At 33.5% G+C, this 23,940-nt stretch overlaps 2 protein-coding genes across 3 annotated transcripts; both read right to left on the reverse strand.

Annotated features, from left to right (window-relative positions):
- Positions 1 to 12,365: 12,365 nt before the first annotated feature.
- LOC116413464 (uncharacterized) lies at positions 12,366 to 17,065 on the reverse strand. Of its 2 annotated transcripts, none has more exons than XM_052893882.1 (2): positions 16,083 to 17,065; positions 12,366 to 15,698 (listed from the first exon to the last, which is right to left on the reverse strand). In XM_052893882.1, exon 2 carries the CDS (start codon positions 13,854 to 13,856, stop codon positions 12,879 to 12,881), a length of 978 nt encoding a protein of 325 aa, XP_052749842.1. In that variant the 5' UTR covers positions 13,857 to 15,698; positions 16,083 to 17,065; the 3' UTR covers positions 12,366 to 12,878. The 2 variants fall into 2 exon arrangements, with proteins under 2 accessions (XP_052749842.1, XP_052749843.1); XM_052893883.1 differs by lacking the exon at positions 16,083 to 17,065 and having other exon boundaries at positions 12,366 to 12,523; positions 12,877 to 15,939.
- A 107-nt stretch (positions 17,066 to 17,172) lies between these two features.
- On the reverse strand, positions 17,173 to 21,674 carry LOC128200450 (uncharacterized). The gene is made up of 2 exons (XM_052893876.1): positions 20,658 to 21,674; positions 17,173 to 20,133 (listed from the first exon to the last, which is right to left on the reverse strand). Exon 2 carries the CDS (start codon positions 20,126 to 20,128, stop codon positions 18,257 to 18,259), a length of 1,872 nt encoding a protein of 623 aa, XP_052749836.1. The 5' UTR covers positions 20,129 to 20,133; positions 20,658 to 21,674; the 3' UTR covers positions 17,173 to 18,256.
- Between the last annotated feature and the right edge of the window lie 2,266 nt (positions 21,675 to 23,940).

A 23,940-nucleotide genomic window follows, 5' to 3' on the forward strand; every position in this document is an offset into this window, starting at 1 on the left:
ATTGGTAAATATTTCCACTTAATATTTCTAAAAGTTGTTAAATGTTGATGTTTTAGCGATCCCTGTTGACATCATTTGTTGCAGTCTTTTACCTCCCGCCGAACTAAGATAAATATCCTTTTGTTATGTTAGCCAACCTGATGTTTAAAATGGAAACGATAAGGGTTATAAATATACTATAGTTTGATAGTAGAAACGCGAATCGTGATAAAAGAAATATATAAATGTTATGTCAAATTGCATGTTACGATAAACATTTTTTTAACAAAATTAAAACAAAAAATAACACTCTTAAGTATATTTATTATTTTATACAATATTACCTCAAGATCTCAATTTTGTAGTATTATTGATAGTAAACACAAGTTTTCAACACCTTCTGTAATATCTAGTCTACTGCTAGAGTAAACCTCGCAATAGTCAATTATATATAGTTGTGATTCCCACGTCAAAATAAAAAGAAATAAGAAATACAAAGCTAAAACTGTTCCACAAATAGTTAGTTAGATGGCAGCCATTTGCATCACATTTGACAGTATTTTTGTTGGCACTATTGAGATTTCATCATTTAACTGAATGTTGGTATGACGTTTCCTGACGAAATCCATATATAATTAATGCTATTATGGGAAATACGCAAGACCGATAAATATAAACATTGTATCATATTTCCTTCTGTGCCGCTATTAGTGTTGTCCTGATAAAAATTGGTGGCAATTTTATGTAATACTCGTAATATATAATTGTACAATTAAACGAACTTACCTGAAGTGAAGTTCTATTGAAATTGTACGAGATGCTTAGTCCGAGACACTCTTCATATATGGTATTCACTTGTAGTTTCAACAATCTCCGCATTGTGTCTTCGTGTTATTTAGAGAATAGCGAATGCTTCCATTAAAAAGTAAAAAACAAGCAAGCAAGCACTGGCAACTCCACAAATGTCACTCATTATTTTTAGAGAGTCCTGAAAAAACTTTGTGTCTGTCTACAACTCTCAACTTCATAAAAGAAGGGTTGGACAATCATAAATTGTACAGGGTGGGTGGACGCTTAGTGTCTCGGACTAAGCATCTCGTACAATTTCAATAGAATAGAAAATCATTTATTCAAATAAACTTACATTGAAGCACTTTTGAATAGTCATTACATTTTTTTTAATCTACCGCTCGTTCGGAAAGCTGTCTCATCACAAGAAGAACGAGCAAGAAACTTGCGTGTTGCTCTTTTAAATAATTTTATTATTACTTTACATTTTTAAGTTTAAGTGTGTGAATACAAACCACCAATTAGCATTAATTCAATTAAATACTCAAAAAGAAAAAATATTGAATACATAACCAACTGGTTAAACAATTAATAAGAGGAAATCAGTCATAGTGATTAGAGCAGACCAGTCCCTACAAGCAGCACCCGTTCACGAGTATGACGGATGAGCCGGCCATCACTGCGCTCGACCATATTTTAGGGAGCCCAATGACCCGGCCCACCACGCCGCCACAAGTCTGGACATTTTAGTGAGCATGACTACTCAAAAAACTAGACCACGTCAAAGCTACTCACAATTGCCATCTGATAGTTATAGTATTCACATTTTACATAAGAATGCATGCGGCAATTAATACAAAAACCGCTACGCTTTCATATTTCTAAAATTAATCAATTAAATCAAGAAAGCAATGAGAAAATAAAATTATAACGTTGTATGCTAATAAACTAATTATTTACTTGATATGTTGTCATCTATGAATTCGTCTATCCTGTAATAGGCTTTCTTACATAAAAATTGTTTAATATAAGATTTGAATTGCCTCTCTGTCAGATTTAATGCAGATTCTGGCAATTTATTATAAAATCTTATGCAATTACCATAGAATGAATTACTGATTTTGTGCAGACGGCATTTAGGTAAAATAAGCTTATTTATATTGCGTAAGTTTCTACTTGTACAGTCTTTGAGTTTTTTAAAACTCTCTAAGTTCTTCCGTGTATACGAGTACATAATATTTTCATAAATGTATTGTGAAGTAACTGTGAGGATATTTGAGTCTTTAAAGCACTGACGTAATGACTTTTGAACCCATACCATAAATAGAACGTATGGCTCTCTTTTGTAAAACAAATATAGTATTTATATCGGCTGCTTTACCCCACAGCAGTATGCCATAAGACATTATGCTATGGAAATAACTAAAATATATAAGTTTAGCCGTCGCCACGTCTGTTAATTGCCTAATTCTTCTAATTGCATATGCAGCAGAACTGAGTCTACTGGCCAATTTTGAAATATGGGGCCCCCATTGTAATTTCGAGTCCACTGTTGTACCTAAAAAAACTGTATCATTAACAAAATTTACTATTTCGTCATTAAGCAATAACTGTGTATTTATTAGTCTTACATTAGGAAGTGTAAATTTTATACACTTTGTTTTGCTGGAATTTAATAATAGGTTATTACATGTAAACCAATTTAATATTGCAGACATAGCACAATTTACATCGTCTAATTGATTACTTTGACGTCCAATTTTAAACACTAACGAAGTATCATCCGCAAACAGCACTATATCTGCAATTTTCTCTACCATAAAGGGAAGGTCATTTATGTAGATTAAAAAGAGAAAGGGGCCTAAGATTGACCCTTGTGGAACGCCCATCTTAATATTAGCTCCCTTAGATTTTACACCGTCAATATCTACAGTTTGAACCCTATCCTCTAAATAAGTTCTCATTAATTTTAGATCATTATCTCTTATACCATAATGTTCGAGCTTGTACAAAAGCGTTTTATGATCCACACAATCAAATGCCTTTGATAGGTCACAAAAAACTCCGAGTGCATCCTGTGACCTCTCCCAAGATTCAAAAATATGTGTCATTAGCGCAACACCTGCGTCAGTGGTAGACTTGCCGGCGGTGAAACCATATTGCTGACTGTGAAGCAGTCCGTTAACCCTGAAGTGTTGTAACATTTGATTTAACATTATCTTTTCAAACACCTTACTTAGAACTGGCAAAATAGATATAGGTCTATAGTTCCCTGGCTCAAATTTATCTCCTGATTTAAATAGTGGGATTAATTTGCTAAATTTCATTAAATGTGGAAAAACGCCATTATCAATACATTTATTAAAAATAGTGGCTAGATATGGAGCAACAATATCTATGAAAGAACTAACTACTTTTACAGACATGCCCCAAAGGTCTTCCGTATTTTTTAAATTTAGCTGTTTGAATATTTTTATGATATGAAAGGGGCTAACATGTGAAAATTTAAATCTTAAAGAACAACAACCGATATTAGTCTCTAGTAATTTTTTTGCTCGAGATTGAGATGAGTCCAGAGAAGATGTAATATCAATCGGAATATTAGCAAAAAAATCTTCAAAAATATTAACTACATCAGTTGTTGTTGTTATTAATTTATTATCATAATTTAATGTAAATTGATTACAGGCTATTTTAGATCTTCCAGTTTCTTTATTTATAATGCTCCAGATGGTTTTAATTTTGTCAGAAGACTGCTTAATTTGTTTATTAAAATAATTAGACTTAGCCATAATACAAACTTTTTTAAAAATTTTAGAATAATTTTTCACATAAGTGGTGAATTTGTCATCAAATCAATATTTTTTTTGATCGTATAAATCAAACAAAATATTTCTACTTTTAAGTATTCCTACTGTTGCCCATTCCGTGAATTTGGATTTAACATGAACTTCTTTTTTCTTGAAAAATTGTTCATATTCTCCGGATAAAATATTAAATAGCTTGGTGTAAAGATAATCAGGATTATTACTAGATTGTAACAGCAAATCCAATTTATTTTTAATCGCGCTTTTGTATTTATTAATATTGTAAACATTTATTTGTCTTTTTGATTTTTTATTATTGTTGACTTTATTGATTTGACTGCTAAACTTAACAACTTGACCACAGTGATCTGAAGGAAGTTTATTTATTATGAATTTTTCTGTATACTCGCAGTTACAAAAAACATTGTCAAGACAAGTAGCAGACGTGGCAGTTACACGAGTGGGTTCATGAAAGACATGACATAAATCAAACGACTGAAATAAACTAATAGATTTTGTACATGTGGGTGTGTTACAAAGAATATCAACGTTAAAATCTCCACATACAATAATTTTTTTAATACTATTAAATACTTTTTTTAAAATATCCTCCATCACCCCTTCAAAAACATTGTAATCACTATTAGGAGGCCTGTACACACATATAAGGATATAATTTTCTAGTTCTATACAAGATAATTCTATACAACACTCAATAGAAAGTCTAACAATGTCAGCACGTTCCTTTACTTTAATATTATTTCTTGCAATTATCATAGACCCGCCTCTGTTAACTGACTTTCTATTGAAGCAGCTGACAACGTTATAATTATTTAAATTGAACATCATATTGCTCTCTTTAAGCCAATGTTCTGTGAAACAGACAATATCAATATTATACTTTTCTAAAAATAATTGTATAATTAACTCGCTGCCGGGAAAACTTTGTATGTTCTGATGAACAACTATTAATAATGATTGCTTTCCCTTTATCTTTGTGAGCAGTTTAAATCTGCAGTCATAGTACTTATGTCACAAATATTAATAGAATTATTTGTTATGTCAGTATTTTTATGTTTAAGTTTACCATGTAAACTGTTCATGTAGTCAATATTATAAGCCACTAAAGTGGCTATTTTATTTTTAGATGATTTAGAAAGATACATTTTATCTTTTGTCAAATAAAAATCACTAATAAAACTATTAGTATCAAAAAATGTAAAAATGTCACTATGACGACATGTCAATGTATGTAATAAGTTATTCAGGTAATGTACCTTACTGTTAATTTTTTTATGAAGATGTCTATTTGTGTAAGGAAAAGCGCACAATACAATCTTATACACATTTAATTGTAATAAATATTCAATTCCTTTAATTACATCCTGCCTATTTAATTGAATACTATTACCAAAAAATAACACAATTGTGGTCATATTGTTTATTTTCGTAGACTTAATTTTATTTATTATTTGTGTAAATGATGCTTCTGGCATGCAGTAGTTTAATAAATCACCCTTAAGATGATACTTCAAAATAGACCCAAAGTTACAGCCTATTCTGTCAGAGAACACCATTGTGCTACTCTTAGGGTTACAGTCACTGGCACAAACACCCTGAACTTCATTTTCCAGCACAGTTACAACTGAATTATTATTTGATATATTTGTGTGATTACATGTACAATGCTTAGTCAACGACTCAAAACGGTCAGCATTGTATTTACTGACATCAATCAGATCATCCATTGCTAAAATATGCTCCTGGATTTGTTTCTGAGAGATAATATACTTTGTAATTAAATCATGAAGCGAAGATTCTAAACTATTGATTTTTGAAGTTAGGTAGTCTGTATCAATGTCATATAACTTTTGGCTTTCCACTAACTTATTATTACACTTATTAATGTAATCATGCAATTTTAAATTATTCAAAGTGTTTTTTTTTTCAATAATTGTCCCTTTTTGCAACGCTTATTTAATATATTCCGATTCTTAATTATTAACTTTTTTAGTTTTAAATATTTTTTAAATTTATTATTACTCAACATACAAATATTACTGTTATAGTTGCCTAATTTAGGTGATGTATCACTAGTAAGGTCAATTACAACAGGATGGGTGCATGGAACTGTAGTAGAAGGAGGCACACAGTCAACACTAATAAGTTCCTCATATAAATTACTAATCTCATTACTTTGTCGAGATTCCAATCTTGTGTCTAGATCATTGATTTTAGAATATGCCTGCTTTAACTCAAGTTCCAATTCAGTGATACGCCTCAAGGCTTGCTCATGAGTGTCACTACATTGATGAAAGCTACTTATTAGTTCTTGAAGCTGATCCCGCTGCTCAATAACTTCCTGATGGCTATTATGAAGTTCTGACAATTCTGATTTTAATTGGGTATTTTTATTTATAATTTTTAAAATTTCATCTTCACTCTTCTCTCTCCCTGATCAACTTGTCACTGAGATCTTTGGATGCCTGAAGTTCTTGTAGGGCCACTTTAAGCTTCATCTCTGTCTGCCGTGCAGTTGTGGAACGTGGGGTAGATAGTGACATTATTGAATATATGAATAGTTACTAGGGAGAGTGAAGTGAGTTATTTCTAAAAAAAGTATCACAACGAGAACAGCAACTGAACCTTACTTATTTTATGTGTTAAAATTTTGAATAATTTTTGTTAGGTATATTTATACGACCTATATTTTACAAGATTAAGTAAATGGAATTAGATTGTGCTCCTTTCCTTCAAATTACATTAATATAAAACATAAAATTACTTACAATTTATTTTGTGGGTATATTTTTTCCTTCGACGTACGCAACAACTGAACTTCACAATTATTAATATCAATTTAACTTGATGTGAATATTTTCTATAAAACTTGTATATATTATGAAATTCTTTGAATAAGTCCAACAAATAGTTATAAAATAGTTTTAAAATTAGTTGTTTACCAACGAAAGAAGTTTGACAGATGGCCGGTGCACTATTTTAATGTCGATTTTTGCAAATAATACACTACCAAATTGTACACAAACAATAATCGACACTTATTGCACTATTATATCACTAATAACGATGTCGAAAATATAATATTCGTGTGATAGACTATTAAAAATTATTTATTTATTACGGCCAGCTGAAAATGACAACTGTCGTTAGTGTTGCTACTATACTCTAGAACTATACAATAGAACTTCACTTCAGGTAAGTTCGTTTAATTGTACAATTATACGAGATGCTTAGTCCGAGATACTCTTCATATATTCACTTGTAGATATTTAGAGGTTGGGAGTTGTAGCAAGGCCTTATAGCCTATAGGCTAGCAGTAACAAAAAAACTCACTATTAATTCACACAAATAACATATGTTTTCTTTACAAATTAAATACTTAATACGAATAAAACATTACTTATTCAATATTCTCTTAAAATAATCAACATAAGGAGAATACCTAAACAGACTCTATACTACACACAGCTTCAGCAAACATGTAATCAGTGTTAGTTTGAATATGTCTATTATAATAATTCGCGAATACATTCGAACCTACAGACCAACCTGCAGTCTTAAAATAGTATCTAGAGTTACACCTTCTCTAAACGCTGAGAAAGTAGAGGCATGCCGTGTGAAATGGGGGGTAAATTTTTTGATATTCACACCACTATCCGACATTACTTGTCTTATCCATCGACTTATTGTTTGATTACCGACATAATTATGAGGTTTTTTTTTTATAAGAAATCAACAGTTTATCTTTGGAATCTATATTCCTCAAGTTTTGAATCTTTTCAATGTAACACTTTAATGTTAGAGCTGGACAATTTTCGGGTTTAGTGTGAAAAAATGGAAGGGAAAGACTGGCTTGGTGTTTTCCTGGAGCAGAAGTTTTTAACAAATTTGCTATTTTAATCTTAACCCCTTTATCATCAAACTCTATATTACTTAATCTAATTACAGATAATGTCTGTATGCGTTGTGCACTTGTTAGAGCTAATAAGATGACTAGTTTCTTTGTCAGTTTTTCTAGCTGTAACTCTTCATTGGGAAACCAGTTGCAAATATAGTTTAAAATTATTGTAGGGTCCCATGTGTCACTATATTTCGGTCTACAAGGCTTAAGATGGAAAATATCTTTAAAAAACCGTCTGATAAGGTTGTCTGTGCCTAAGCTTGGCTCTAATAGTGACAGTACTGAACGAAAAGTATTTAAAGTGTTATAAGAGGCTCCTTGTTAAAAAAATTCGCTAAGGAATTTAAGTATCTTGGGGATGGATAACACGTACACATTTTTCCCATTGCAATAAACCCACCATTTTTTAAGTGCTACTGTGTATTTCTTAACGGTATTATCTGATAAAGAAGATATCATAACCTTGATCCTTCGGTATTAATCTCTTCCTAAATGCTTCCCTGATAAGATGCAGGCTCCCAGGGAAAGGCTGCTGTGCAAGGGATGCGGATCTCTGAAAGGTGATATCAGAAAATATTTACGAGGGTGAAATATTATGATTTGAGATACAGCCATATCATTAATAAGAGGATACCAAGGTTGAGATGTTCACATAAGAAAAACCAAAATACCGGTTGCTTTATCATATTTAATTTTTTGAATAGTTTTCAAGATTAAAGAAAAGGGTGGGAATGCATAAAACATTGTATAATTCAACCAATTAGACCAGACTGTTAATGCATTAATATTTACTGCATATGGGTCTCTGTGTCAGGAAATATATTTAGAACATTTAATATAGGCTCTGGTTGCAAAAAGATCAATAGATGGATTCTCTAATAATCTAGTAATTTTTTCAAAGGCTGCCAGCAAAAACTTTTACCTTCATGATTGACGCACATGCTTCTGTGCAGGGTGGTTTTGGCTGCTGAGGTCTCACCGAGGTACCTGCCTGTCTGGGGTCTGTCAGGAGACCCTGGAGCTCCACATTTAACTTGGAACATCTAACAATTTACCATTTGCAGGTATTAAATATTTTTTAATAATCTCTTTCTTCAAGCCACAGGTCGAAATATTTTCAAACCTTTTCATAATTTCAGGATGTATGTCTTCCCCATATACTTTATTAGTGTTAAAGGTGTTACCGAGAGCTGACAATATAGACTCATCCAATGTTGGAGTAATGTTTTCATCCGTAATAAAATTATTTTCCTTAATTGGAAAACATGTTCTATAATTATGAATTGCTACCAGCATTACATAACACAGGCATTAAAATAAGGCCACCGACCTTATTTTATATAAAAAATAAAGAGAACTTCTTTTTATATAAATATAAGTACGTCACTCGACTGGAGTACGTATTGTAACAAGTACCACTAGTTACAAAGGGATCAAACATTACTGCGTACCTATGGCTGAAAATAAAGAACTTAGATAAAACATACCTTGATTTTGTTCTGCTATAAGTGAATCCACTACAGTTAGGTCTGCAGAATCATCGGATTCAACCTCCACCGATACCACCGGTGGTTCTAGTGACGTAGAAGAACGTGATTTACGACGTTTTTTATTCAGTTTTCTCTTTAATTTCTTAATTTTACGTTCAATTCTATCCTCATCATCACGATCTCTATGCCTTTTATCTATAACTTTTAATTAGTAAAAAACTTACTTTCCTACATTAAATATTATGATTATACATAGGTTACAATTACCAATTTTACCATTTATAGTAGTTCATGTATTTGCATTTCTCTTTCCCATAATCTATGTTTATTATTTTTCCCCCCTATATACATATACAATATTATGGTTTACAATAATAATAGTCTATTTTATGCGTCGGTATCTTTTGCGCGGTGGCAAAAGCGGTGACGATGGCTCGTCATCATCTTCGTTAGGTGGGGGGGGGGAGGCATGCCAAGCCACCGCCAGTTTACTCCCTCCACTCCTTCCGACTCGCTGCGGTTCACTACGCATTCCTTCGGCCTCCCTGTCAGCCACTCGCAGATAATATCTAAATTGTAGGGAACGTAGAAGGAAAACACTATTTATTAACAGAGAGTGTAGGGAGGCAGCGCGATCGTGTCTTGTTTACGTTCGAAGGGAGACACAACAAAAGTTCACAAAATTCACGCGAGAGGCGCTGCCCCGCTTACTCCCGCGTTTATTCAAAGCTTAGGAACACAATATACATATATAAAGAGAATAGAACAAATATATAGTTACGTGTCGCTTACATGGATTTTTCCTCATTTCTACCCCTGCATGAGAGGGCATAGTACATGGAACACATTTGTGTACAAGGACCTGAATACAGCCAGCCACGTCTTCTTAAGGAAAGATTCTGTGCGAGGCGCCCTGCAAGCAGCACGCTGTAATAGAAAGATCTGACAAAGTATTCAAAATTGTACTCAACGGCAAAGTCACTACAGTATCGATAGACCGACTAAAACCCGCCTACATGCTGGAAGACAATAGAGAAGCCGCTCCTAAGTCACCTGGAAAAGAAAAACAAAAATTAGTCAGAAATACAAAAAAAGATGATGAAGAAAAAAAGGCTGAAAAACATACCAAATCACACCGCGCGGCACCCCGCGCAGTCCAAAACTACGCCTGACGCACAACGCACGTCGCTCGCTCTCGTATTGTCCATATCTAATATTACGTAAATAATTGCACATTAATATTGAACTGTACTTACCTGGTAAATACATACCTTATACAACAGCTAGTGTATCACTGGAGTTTCTCCTGTCCTCCTGCTATCAGTGAAGTGCTCACAGAATTATGTAGTAGGATTAGTAACCTATACGTTGTTCTGAAATTGTCGTACACTTACGCTCGTACACATCCTGACACAGGTTACAACGAAGATATTACGTATTCGCACAAGCGAGGTCAGTAGATGATTTTTTTTTTTAATTTCTTTATATGACAAAAATATACAAGTGTAGACACGAAACGATGATCCACCCGCAATGCACAGCTAATTAGAGCAAGATACACATCTAAGTTAGCTCGAGAGAGCAAGTGCCACCAGCTGACCGAGGTCGTTGAACAAGATAAGCAAGGTCACGTATTGCATTTTTTTACCGTTACTGTTTTTAGTTTTAAATAAAAGTAATAAAACTGTTATTAGGTTTAGTACGGTTTACAGCACCAAATTAATTTAACATTTATTCATTTATGCTTGCTGGAAATAGTAGTTTTGAGTTCAATTACGAAATTGACTGTCGTCCATTATCGCCGTCTATCATACAAAACTATGCAGATCTATTTCCTGATTATACTGGAGAGTCTTTTTACGGATAACGAACGGTTTCCAATCTACATATTTTTGACTGTAGCTTATCCAAAAATTCATAGATTTCACTCACTTTCAACTCCAAAAGTCGTTGACATCGCTGCACAACTTCTTCAATATCGGCTATTGATAATTTCGACATTTTAACAAATAAAAAATTTAAATACAGAGCTTCTTTCAAACTGTCCGACTCCGCGGGGGTGATAATGAAAGAAGCAGAAAATTTGTTTAACAGAAAACTTGGAAGGAAATAATGAAAGGGGTCTGTTACCAACAAATTTTGAGAAATTTAAAACCTAGCCGTATTAAAACAAAATTGAATGAAAGGAAGATGATGAGTGAAAGAAACTATAATAAAAGTAAAGTAAATTTAAAAGTGCTGCAACTTGTAGATGTTGTGACTGTACAGCACTTTTTATTGTTAATGCCAGTGACGAACTTGATTCCTTTATTCTTTCCTCTTCTGCGAGTAACCTTGTTGTTAATTCTTCTATTGTTTGATTACTTTCTGGAACTAATTCCCAGGCCCCAATGAAATGTTTGTATTTACTTGTGAGTCCCATGAGTATTTTAGTTACAAACATTTTATCTGGGATTGATGTATTACTGTCTAGTTGGTTTATGTTATTTCTTATTTCTTTCAATTTTGATATAAAAAGTACAACATTATCCTCACATTTTAACTAGAGAAACTTCTATTGTTCTATATGAAGACTGGTGGATGATTTCTGCTCAAATATGGATGTTATTTTCTTCCACATTTTTAATGCCGATTTTGCGGTTATGATTTGCACCATTATTTTCTCATGGATGTTTAAAACAATGATTAAGCTTTTCGATCCTTTTTAATAAAATCTTCCTACGTCGTTTTTGACGAAGCGTCCTGTTTAATTACGTCATATAATTCTAATACTTGAAGAAGTTGTATACGCAGTTGAAACTTCCATTTGGACCAATTATGTGCTCCTTCTAATTAAAATGCTAATATTTCGAAATGCTTTTCCATCTTGAAATTTTATTCTCGACTTGACGCTTCGTCGACTCACTACGTGCAAGGATGCACGAGATGATAATTTTGTTTGTCGGAATTTTGTCAACACCTTAACTGACCATAATAATGAACCTGATGTAAATTTCTATTGAAGGTTGATGTAGTATTTTTTTTTTTTTTATAAAAACAGTATCGTCCAGTACAATATTGTCCATATTTTAATATCTTTATTTTTCACTGAACACTTCTTTTACATGAACCTTATCCTAAAAGAAGCCACAAATAAGAGAGAGCACACACTAATAAAAATATAATAATACAGGAGTTGCCACTCTCTACATAAACATTACATAATTACTTATTACAATACTACTGCAACAAGATATAGTAGACACTAGAGTTATAAATTATTTATAAAACTCAAGTATCTTAAATACATTCTTATATTAAGGGGGTCTTCCTATGTGACGGCCTGTTTTTTAGGGATATTTTAGGATTTTTTTTCTACGACCAGTAAATATTTAGAGCTTCAAGTTTTTTATCATTTATTAACACATATTTGGACAGTATAAATATAAAATTTCAGCTAAAAATATTCAGTCAAACTAGAGTTACAGCGCTCTGAACACCCCCGCCTCGAAAAAAAGAGCTCCCACTTCCTCCACGATTCCGGCTGATCGGCTTATCTGAAAAAAAAAAAATAAACGGCGTTTTAATTTGTAGGCTTAAAAGCACGGAATGACCTATAATCAAATGAATATAAAAAAAATTGGATTTTTGATAGACATTTGAAATAAAAGTTGCAAATTAGGCGTTTTTTTTTTTGTTTTTTGCTATAAAAAAATCGAAGTTTTGAAAATTTTCGATTGATAATAGTTCATTCCATGCGTTTACATATATTGAGTGTGCCCTGTAAATTTCAAGTAATTCGGTCCAGCCGTTTCTGAGATACAATGGAGGAAAGTTTGAAAAACACAGTTTTGAGAAAAACGCGTTTAAAGTTTCAAGTCCGTTAAAAACTATTAAAATATCAACTTACTCTCAATCGGCGATGCCTGGTCCATAGAGTATTCCTTCCTCTTCCTCGTGAAACTCTTTTAAAGCAGATTGTTCAGCTCTTGAGTCAATCCTGGCTTGTTTAACGACATCACTTACGCGCCGCTCAGAACGTAAGATTCGCTTTTCATCCCGTTTCTCAACATACGCTTGGGCTTCACGACCAACAGGGCATCCCATAATCGACATAACTTTTAAAATACCTTGAAAACCTTCATTAAAGATAATAACTGCTAAGTAGCTAGCAATTTCAACAATTTTGGGACCAGAATGAAGATGTTTAGGAGCGAAAGTCCAAATCAAAGAATTCAAAGATTCGTTATTGTTTTGTGTCTCTGCTCCTAAACAACGAATTAATAATTCGTCTTTCGATAAATCTTCGAAAACCGGTTTGATAGCTTCTTGGACTTGCGGAATTAGAGGTGGTTTATCGTGATGAAATTGGTCCAGTTCATTATTAGCTTCAGCCTTACGCCATTTACACCAACTGTCTTCGCCTTCTGGACAAAATTGATGCTGAGGGTTTTGATCAGAAGAACATTTGTGATAGTACGTTGCCCAAACTTCCTTTCTCATATCTTCAAGCGAATCTGGATGGCGTCGAATTGCTAATCCGTAGAATTTTGTAATTTCTTGGATAACTTTATCAGTAAGTTTACCTGCTCCTTTTCCTCCTATTCCTTTATTGGTTTTATCCTTTTTAACAGCCCGAAGTCGTGTTCCCATCCTCTTTTCTACGTGACCCACACATTCTTTTTTTGTTACCGCAGTATCTCCATACGGTTTAGTATCTAGGATCCCCTTGAAAGTTTTGCTGTCACCGTCGCCAATGTATGTTAGATACTTTACGCCATATTTTTCTACAGACCTCAGAAACATTTTCGTGATGGCACTTATTTCCATTTTACCGGAACTTCCGGAATGGTTTATGGTGCATTCATCTACATGCGTTTCATACCACATTTCGTATTCTAAAGGATTTGTTTTTTTTTTTTTTTCCACAAATTACATCCACCACAAAAACTACTCATGACCATGACATCTAAAACTTTCCCAGTGTACTTGCCGATCAACGTAGATACGCCGAGCAGAGATGAAAAGCCTCTTTTCTTCCAAGTACCGTCACCTGACACAGTCAATTCATCCTGTGGTTTTCCTGATTTTTCATTCATAGTTTTTTCTTGCGTAACAGCGAATGCCAATAAAGTATCACACAGTGAAGATGTAGCAATATGAATGTTTTCCAGTAGTGCAGTATAAGTAGAATTTGCAACACCCGAACACATGTCCATAAAGCTACAGAAAAGATTTACTCCTTCTTGACCAACTCCCAATAATCGCATCGCAAATACAAACCGACGATTAACCTCAAATGCATTTCCGATCAACGGGCCTGAGTTTATAACTGTCTGTTTTTCACACTCACACGATAAAATAATTTTAAAGCCTAGGCCTCGGAAACTTGATCGCGAAATAGACACGTCACTTTTACAAGTTTTACATATAACTATTTCAGAGATTGCAGCAAATACAGAAACAAACTCCAAAATGCAATATGCGAAATTCGAAGCGATGGGAACCTCCATGTTCATGTTATTTTTAAGTTTATTGGCCGAAGCTGATGTAAATACCGTATCATTTTGGTGGGTAAAACGGTTTCCACTAAACTTTCTTTTTTTACTACGACCAGGATGAACATTTTCACTCGTACTTCCTTTCCGTCCACTCATTATGAAAAAAAATAATTTGTAGCTGTTGCTCTCTTCGAAGTTCAACCAAGACTAAAATAACTTCGGTAAAATATTATAACAATAGAAATTTCTGTTTAAGTCTGTAGAAACGTGTCTAAACTTGTATAAACGGATATATGAATAAAAGGGAGGCCACGTATAAAGCCGACGGTACACAATAGGCCCGGGCTCTAACTGCCAACTCAGCGCTCCGAACCGCTCTTCCTTTTACCTGCTGTATCTTTAAAACGACTTCGAATTTTCTAAAATCGCTTTACTACCGTATTCTAGACATGTTAAGGGAGCAATTTATGAAAAAGAAAATCGATTTTTTCAACCCATCACATAGGAAGACCCCCTTAAATACTAATACCAACTAACACAGCTTCGTACACTATAAACACATCATACATCCAAGCAAAATATCACTTAGATAAACAACCACCAGAACAAAAAGGCTCATTGATTAATTACGAATCTGCGTATGTGATAGACCAGTAAAAGGACTGTTGTAACTGACAGTTACTTGAAGCTCAAAATAATCTGACTTCATAAGTTCGAATAACAATTGATAACAATAAAAGTAGGTAAAACTAAAAAGAAATAAATTTAAGTTGAGGCATTAGGAAGAAAACTATTTAAAATTAGTTAAAAAAAGAAGGTATCTAGTGCTTACCCTAAAATTAACATCATAGGAATTGTAATGCATTATTGTCGACATCAAGGTAAGAAGCTGTCGTTGAGGATTTCGGATGCATAGAAACAGATGTTTGAACTCGATCATTGATACAATCTTCTTGCGTACATAGGTAGACCATATTAGGTCAATCATACACAATCTTAAGGAATTAAATAGGATAGATACATAAAAAATGTAGACAGTGAACAGAGAAAATGTAAATAAGTTAACATATATGAATATACATATAAAGATACATAAACAACAAAAAGAATGCTTCAGGTCTTGGTCGCAATCGGTCGGTCATCGGGTGCGCAACCGGATAGTGTAGAGATTGTGTGCTCGGCGATGGACCTCTATATCTATAACCTCGCAGCTACGACCGAAGATTCGCACCTGGAAAAAAAAAAGAAACAAATAAAAAGTAAAAATTTTAAACTATCAGAATAAAAACAAAAGAGGAAATTAAAAAAAAAAACTTAATTTATTTATATCGTAATAATGAATGTAGTTACCGTCATAAATATGCATTAGGTTAAACCGTATATGTCATTCAAGGTTATCAATATAATTCACTCCACATATCTTACCATGAAATTATAATACTTATATACATAAAAACAGAAAATTTAAACTTAAAACCAAATAAATAAATCGTAAATTCACCATTACATTTGGTATCCCGATAACGAAGCGTAACTGGCACTCAATATTTAGGGTAAACGGTATTCCCTAGCAAAAAAAATCTTTCCCTGCGGGCAATTTCGCACACGTACTTACCGAAACAACCGTATCCGGTAAGTACCAGTGTGAGCCGGAATGTTAGCGGCCCTTTTCTTCTCTTTTCCTATCAATGCTTAAAGATTGGACGAATTGCCTCAATTGTTCTGTGGCCTGCTGTTGGTGTAACTAGCCTCCTTTCTCATTCCGGATAAACGTTGTGCCGTTTCGATAGTTGAATTTTTATTTACGTTTTTGCATTGATTTCGATAGTGACCGATTTATTTACAACGATAGCACGTAATCTGATTGACGTTTGGTTTTGACACTTGGACGCCATGTTTAGCATTTCCTTTTGGACATATACTTGCCACTTTTCTTATATTGGTATTGTTGAAAGCTCGCCAGCGCATTATTTGTCTCTTTCTCTTCCGGTTCCATATCAAGTAACTTTGATTTAATGGCGTCTATCGTAATTGACATTCCACAATGTTTAATGGCCACTATCATAGGTGAATATTTCTCGGTTAATCCTGCTAATAATAACGAACCGATCCACTCGTCACTAATATTGAAGCCGGCTCCTGCCAAATTTTTGGCCGATTTTCACAATTTGTGTAACATAGAAATTCATCGAGGCACTATTTTCCAATCTGATTGATATCAAGTTTCTTAACAATCAAATATGACTTGTAAAGGCAGAATCATCGTTTAAAGATTAAAGTTTATTCCATAGATCCTTTGTAGTTTTAACTTTCTTTTATATGAAAGTAAATTGACGGATCTATAGTTAGAATCAGTTTCACCTTGGTTCTTGCATTGTCCGCAACGTCTATACGTGGTTGATTAGGCTCCAACTTGATACACCCAAGCATGCCTTCTAACACTAGAAAATTCTCTACAACAAAGCACCATTCGCTATAATTTCCTCGTGCCTTTAGTTTTGGTACACTAACGACGTAGGAATTTGACGCCTTTTTTTGCTTTGCGAAAACGCCGCAAACAAAAACGGACACAAACACAAACTATTCTCTTACTGAAACTTGTATTATTTAATACTTTTAATAACATAACTGTTGCGAGAACTTGGTAGAAGCACAATAATGGTCCATAACCTGTATTTATTTTAATATAATAATATAATACGAAGCGAATAAAAAAGTGTCACTTTTATATGTACCAAACAACCAGTGTCGCACCTTTATTAAAAAAATAACATAGTGAACAAAAATATTTTGATATACATTAACAACCACTTCCTCCAGTTTTTAAGTTAATTAGCTGCTGGATTTCGTTGATACGTGAGAGGGTATCAGCCACAACGTTAGCGCTACCTGATATGTGGCGGATATCTGTTGTAAATTGACTGATGTAGTCTAAATGCCGAAATTGTCTAGGTGAGCAGTTCTGTTTCCTTGTTTCAAATGCGAAGGTGATGGGCTTATGATCAGTGAAGATTGTCAAGTGTCGTGCTTCCATCATGTGACGGAAGTGTTTAATGCCTTCATAAATGGATAGTAATTCTCGATCGTAAGGGGAATACTTTCGTTGTGATTGGCTCAATTTACGAGAGAAAAAGCCAATGGTTGCCATACGCCATCTTTCTGTTGCTGGAGAACAGCACCGATAGCGATGTCTGATGCGTCAGTACCCAACGCTAATCTCGCTTCCAGATCAGGGTGAGCCAGCAATGTCGCTTGACAGAGACTCTCTTTGCATTTTTCGAATGCGGTAAGTGATTCGCCATTTACGAGTATATTAATGGAGCGGGAGGCTTTGCTTGGTCCTGTCAGCAATACGTTCAAGGGTCCTTGAATTTCGGCTGCCTTTGGGATGATGAAAAATTCTCATTTTTCGGAACGGGAAATTCCTTGATGGCTTCAACTTTGCTATTGAGAGGTTTTATGCCCTCGTGTGAGACGTTATACCCCAGGAATGAAAGTCTCTTTGTATACAACATAACATATAACATATAGAGAATGGGCAATCCACCTGGGTGGGTTTAAAGTCTGGTGGGTAAAAACCGGGTGTTTTGGGTTTATTGGGTTTAAACCCCATAAACACCCAAATTTTTGGGTGTTTATGATTTTGTACTTCATCATCGTCATCTCAGCCGCAAGACGTCCACTATACTGGACATAGACAATATTATTATGCAGCCTACAGAATAAAAAACTTTTAATTTGATTTTGAGTTTATTAAGAAAGAGATGAAAGTAAAATGTAAAACTACAGTCAATCACTGTCAGATTCAGAGTTATTACAAGCGATGAATTGTATAGGTTCGATAGGCTCTATTTCGTCTAAACTGTTATGTTCATTTACTTGCTCAATGAAAGCTTCTAAGGTATTTTCTTCATTAAACTGAATGTCCTCGCATTCAGCTTTATGTTTAAGATTCCAGTTATAACAAATGAATGAAATTTTTTCAGTTCTTTCAGTTGTAAGTCGATTTCTTTTGTTATTATGTATGTAGCCTTGGATACTAAAGGAACGCTCAGTGGCTGCCGAAGTACAGGGAGCTGATAGAATACGAATCGCTACTTTGCTTAACTCAGTGGAACCACAAATACCTTTCCACCATATTAGGGGCTCAATGCTATCTAATGAGCTCCATACAAATCCTCTGGCCCAAAAGTTTTCTTTAGCTTTATAACACGCCAAATCTGCCATTACATTTGACAAACTTAAGTGTTGGCTTAAATTGTAGATAAACTCCATACCCTTAAGTTCTTCCTCTTGAGTAAGTTCGACTCCTAGAGTCCTGGGGTCTAGAATATATGCTGCAAAATGTATTGGCCTCATTGCCATATTGCATCTTGAAGATACTGATGTTAGAATCTGCTGTTTGCTTTCTTCGCTCAATGTCGAAATCTCATTTAATGCAAAACGTATCTTAGCTTGTACATCTCTAAATGTAATGTATGTGCGATGCAAACGATTCTGGTCGCTCTCTAAGTAAAATATGCTTTCAGTGACTGGTTCCAAAATACTTATACATTCCCCTGTCTTCGTCCAGAAATCATCACTTAGAATTAAATCTTTAATATCTCTTGAAATTACCACATCTTCTCTAACTGTTAATATTTGCAAAGCTATCTTATTTGCTTTCAAACTTTTTAACGAAGTAACATGACTTCCCCATCTTGTAGCACAAGGCAATTTTAGTGTTTGTGTAGAATCTTCACCCTGCCTTGATTTTATCAACAAGGAACTTAATCGTTGACTCCTTTTAACAGTTTTTATTATATTTATGGCTTGCATAATAAACACAGTTACTTCTTGTATCTTTACAATATCTTGGCACAACAAGTTAAGGATATGTGCACAGCAACCGAGAGGAACAACATGTGGATATTTGAGTTTTGTTAATTCGAATGCCTTTTGTATATTTCTAGCGTTATCGCCAATAAGTACAAGAAACTTATTTGCTCCATACACTTTCATTACTTTTTCAACTTCTTGGCTAAGGTATTCACTAGTGTGAGGATTACTTTCTGTATTCAAACTTTTAACGTATGCAGGTTGAGGTTTTGATATAAGAAAGTTTATTATTCCTTCATTTCTTAAATTAGACCAGCCATCGCACTGAAGGTGTAAGTAACTACAAGCATTTAGTTCCTCATTTAATTCAAAACGCATTTCTCTATATATTTTATCTAAGTATTTTGTCGCTAAAGCTTTACGTGAAGGTATTTTAAATTTTGGTTGCAATTTTTCGAAAAATTGTATCCATAAAGGATGTTGCACCATCGATAATGGCGTCCCTGTTACAAATATAGCTCTCGCTAATTCTGTTTTTATATGATCATCGGTGTCTTGAAACTCAGCATTTATTGTAGTGTTAGCAGACGACGAGGGGCTTATAAAAGAATCATTTGTCTCTATCTCTGACAGTCCAGACATTTTGGTTTTGGACGAGCTATCTTTTATAAGTTTCATAGAGTCTTTTAATGTTTCTGGAGATTTTGGACAAGTGATAAGATGTTGAAGCATTTTGGCAGCATTACTGAATTTGTAGACCTTATTACAAAGCTTGCAAGAAACAGACTTGTTTGGTAAAGTACGGTAGTGCTCCCATATGCGTAAATCTTTAGGTCTCCCCATTGAACCTAAAAAAATGAACGATGATTAGTTGGTCTGACGAAAATTCAACAATAGAGTGCCTATTTTTTTACAATGATTATTTCTTGTTATTTACAATAAATTTATTAAAAAAATAATAAAATAAATACAAAAAACCTTTGTAAAATTACATCTCCTCGGAGGATTAAACGCAGACGCTAGTTTATTATCGTATTGTTCTGTATTTTTCTCAGCAACTTCTTTAATTCGATTAGGTACTTACGCATATTATGTTAAAAATAAATATCTAGTACACATCTTAGGCTATCCACCATTATTATCCAATGACGACTCTCAGCTAACTATGCACTATCATCCAAAATAAACGTGTATGGAAAATTTTATCCCAGTCGGTTGAGGATTGAGGATAATTGCATCAACATACGAACATACCTACATACTTTTATTTACATAACGCAAGCTAAATAAAAGCTTGTAATAATACATCTAATTTTAAGTTAAAATTGTTAAGTGATCATGATATAATTGTATCATTCAAAAATCCACTTACCTTTAATTATTTCTTGTTAAGTATAAATATTATTTCAAATCTGCTCCCTTAATATGCACTTTTTTACTGCTTTTCCTACCTAACACGTTACCAGGAAGTCACGTTACCAGAGTCAGAGTAATAGTGAACACGTTTGACAGTGATTGTCGTCGCCTCATATTCAGCGTCGACGAATAGGGGAATCCCCAGTCATAATGTATTGCATGCGTGGCGGTCTTACTTCAAATCCATAAACAAAGAGATAATTACAGAACTCGATACTAGATGGCGCTGTTTTTGTTTGAAGAAAGTTTGCGGGCTAAAATACATAGAATTTCATCAATGACTTCCACAAAGAACAACATTTCTGTTTTTTCTAAGTCCGTATCTCTTCCGTATATTTCATAAGATATAAGCTTGGGCTACATTGTTATGCAACGTGATTTTGTCGCTGTCTTGCTAGCAGGGTTGACAGATATACGATTTAAATCGTACTCATACTATTATTTGTCTATTTTTTAATGTACGATCGTAAAGATTATGATCGTAATTCGCACAAAAACATACGACTTTTTGGTTACCTGGCAACATTTTTATTATGAAACGAACATGCTCACATCATCAGTCACATGCAACAATTTATTGGGGATTTCCCCTTCACATCTGGCAGTCCTGCTTGCTAGAATATAGGTAAGTCAGCCACAGTTACTGACGATCGATATTTAAAGGGTATTGTTTTTGTGCTAAATATTTCATAAAAACGTTATTTAATACTTTGTGGATTATTAATTTAGTTGATAATCACTGGAAGTAAAATGGATGCTAATTTGAGAGATCAAGATCTTCGTATAAAACAGTTAATAAAAGAAAATCTACGTAAGTACTCTTTTTATACCTAGGTAGGTAAGGTATAATAAACACAAAAGGTACTTAGATCGCGTGTGTTCGAAGCATTTATTCTAATAAATTTAATTTAAAATTGTAGAAAGAAAAAAATGTCTGCCAAGCCGTAGCCGAAGCCGATCTCCAAATATATTTGGCGATAGTGAGACCCAGTGTCCAGATGATTTACCCAGCGTCGTCGCAACAAAGAAAAAAACGAGGATAAAGTAAAAGAAAATTTACTGAAAGAAGAAACAAACTGTTCTAAATGCTTAATTTATGGAGAAGAGGATAAAAGAAATGAGTATTTCGGACTGTTAGTGGCTCAAGAATTTAAATATATACGGCCATGTGTGCGAACGAGGTGTTATGAAGAAATTTTAAAGTATCTACGGGAAGCAAAAGGCCAACATGTTGATCAACTGCAACATGAAAACACTGAAAATTAATTACTTTCATTTTATTATATATAGATTTTTAAAATTTCCTGAAATATTATTAGTTAACGTTTTATTTAATATTGTAGAATTGATCAATACAATTTATAAAAATAATTTATTGGTATTACTTACATATTTTCAAAAAAATACGTAAAAACCTATTTTTTTGGGTGATTATGGGAGTTTATGGGTGTTTATTGGGTTTTTACCAAAGCACCGGGTTTAAACCCGGTGCTTTGCCCATCTGTAATAACATAACATCACTATATTTAGCATCATACAGTATTATACAATATTGTAGTTGTTGTTTGGCACGGACACTCGCGTAAACAATGCGACAGCGGGCAACGTGGCGTTTGGTGTTGCGCGGTGTCTCGGACTGGTGCGGGGAGTCGGTCGGCCAGGTAAGTAGAGGCGTTGCGCGAACTGATTCGATGGTCGGAGCTCCGCACGCGCATCGTGTTGGTAAGGGTCGTTTACATCTGCAGACTTTTATAATTACGTGTGATATTTATTATATGTTATTTATGTTGTATATATATATATATATATATACGTTATGTATTTGTATATTATTTAGTGGTTGCCACACATACATTATCATGTATTTGAGTGTGCCTAAATGACTGGTATGGATGGCCCTGAGGAAGACTAGATTCTATTCTATATTCTATTCATTCTAGTCTCGACTTGAAGGTATATAAATTGTAATATTAAGATTAAAAAAATTAGATATTGAGTACCCCACAATTTTATATCAAAAATCTTATCGCGTAATCATATTGATCTTTGTGATTAGGTATCTCGTACCATCACGGAAATATGACACAGCTATCCCATAGCATCTTTATATTAACAATCCTATGTGATAATCATATTAATTTTTCTGATAGAGTTGTATACACGTATTCCACGAAATTGTATTTTACAACAAAAGATTTTATAGCTTATAATAGATAAGAGATTTCCTGTTCCTTGAACCTAATAAGGTAAAGGGATTACAAAAATATGTTACCTTGTTATCATTGAAGACTTCGAGAAAACCAGAGTACTTTCAACAAGTTTGACTAAGAACATATAACATTTGTTGCCATGTAACTCTGCAACATAATTGAGTTGATTTGTATATTTCTATATTGTAAATCATTTAACGCGTTTTTTATTTTAAAATAAGAGATCTTAATATTATATAAAAAAAAATATTTCGTTACAAAGCAATGCGATCGCCGAATTTCGCAAGAAACAAAGTGACATGGTTCATAGTGGCAAGTATAGTGTTATCATATATACAAAAAAAAAAGAGCTTATTTTTAGCTCTGAAATTAGCGAGGTGCAGTACTACATTGTTAAACAATTATATTTCAAATTAACGTGAAATAAAATTTATAACTTTATATCGTTACTTACTATAAAATCAGAAACAATTTTGTAAACTGGTAAGTTGCAATAGTTTAATAATATATAATATTAGTGGGGAGGGGAACTTTTAGGGATACTAAGGAATTATGGCTCAAAATCACCAAGGTTGCGAATTTCAAGATTAGTTTTATGGAAAAAAAAATGCTATGATGATTACTCTTGGTTTATATTGTCGCAAAATTTATATATTAATAAACTTTGATAGGGCAGCGCACAGAATTCTATATTTTTTTTTTTGTAGTATTGCTTTTTAATGGGCATGTAGCAGAAAACTATCATTCCGGGAACGTTTTTCTAAGTTGAATAAAATGACCAAAAACAAAAATAACACATAATTTGAGCGTTGTCAAATAGCATGGGTATAAAATGTATCTATATTATATAATCAATAATGAAAACAAAAGATATAAAATCTTCTGCTAGCAAAATACGTCAAAAAATTAAACAAATTGCTATTACCGTGCATAAAATTCAAGAAATTTCTTAATATACAAAACGTTTAAAATGGAATTAACATTAAATGAACAGAATGAAAGTTTTCCAATGTGATAATTTTTTTTTTA

The sequence above is a fragment of the Galleria mellonella genome, unplaced genomic scaffold (assembly GCF_026898425.1).
Source record: "Galleria mellonella isolate WM207_F2 unplaced genomic scaffold, CSIRO_AGI_GalMel_v1 utg184, whole genome shotgun sequence".
In the NCBI taxonomy this organism is placed as follows: domain Eukaryota; kingdom Metazoa; phylum Arthropoda; class Insecta; order Lepidoptera; family Pyralidae; genus Galleria; species Galleria mellonella.

What these genes read in the sequence shown, in the direction of transcription:
- LOC116413464 (XM_052893882.1), bottom strand. Translation starts at nt 13,856, where the DNA reads ATGTGGTATGAAACGCATGTAGATGAATGCACCATAAACCATTCCGGA.
- LOC128200450 (XM_052893876.1), bottom strand. Translation starts at nt 20,128, where the DNA reads ATGGGGAGACCTAAAGATTTACGCATATGGGAGCACTACCGTACTTTA.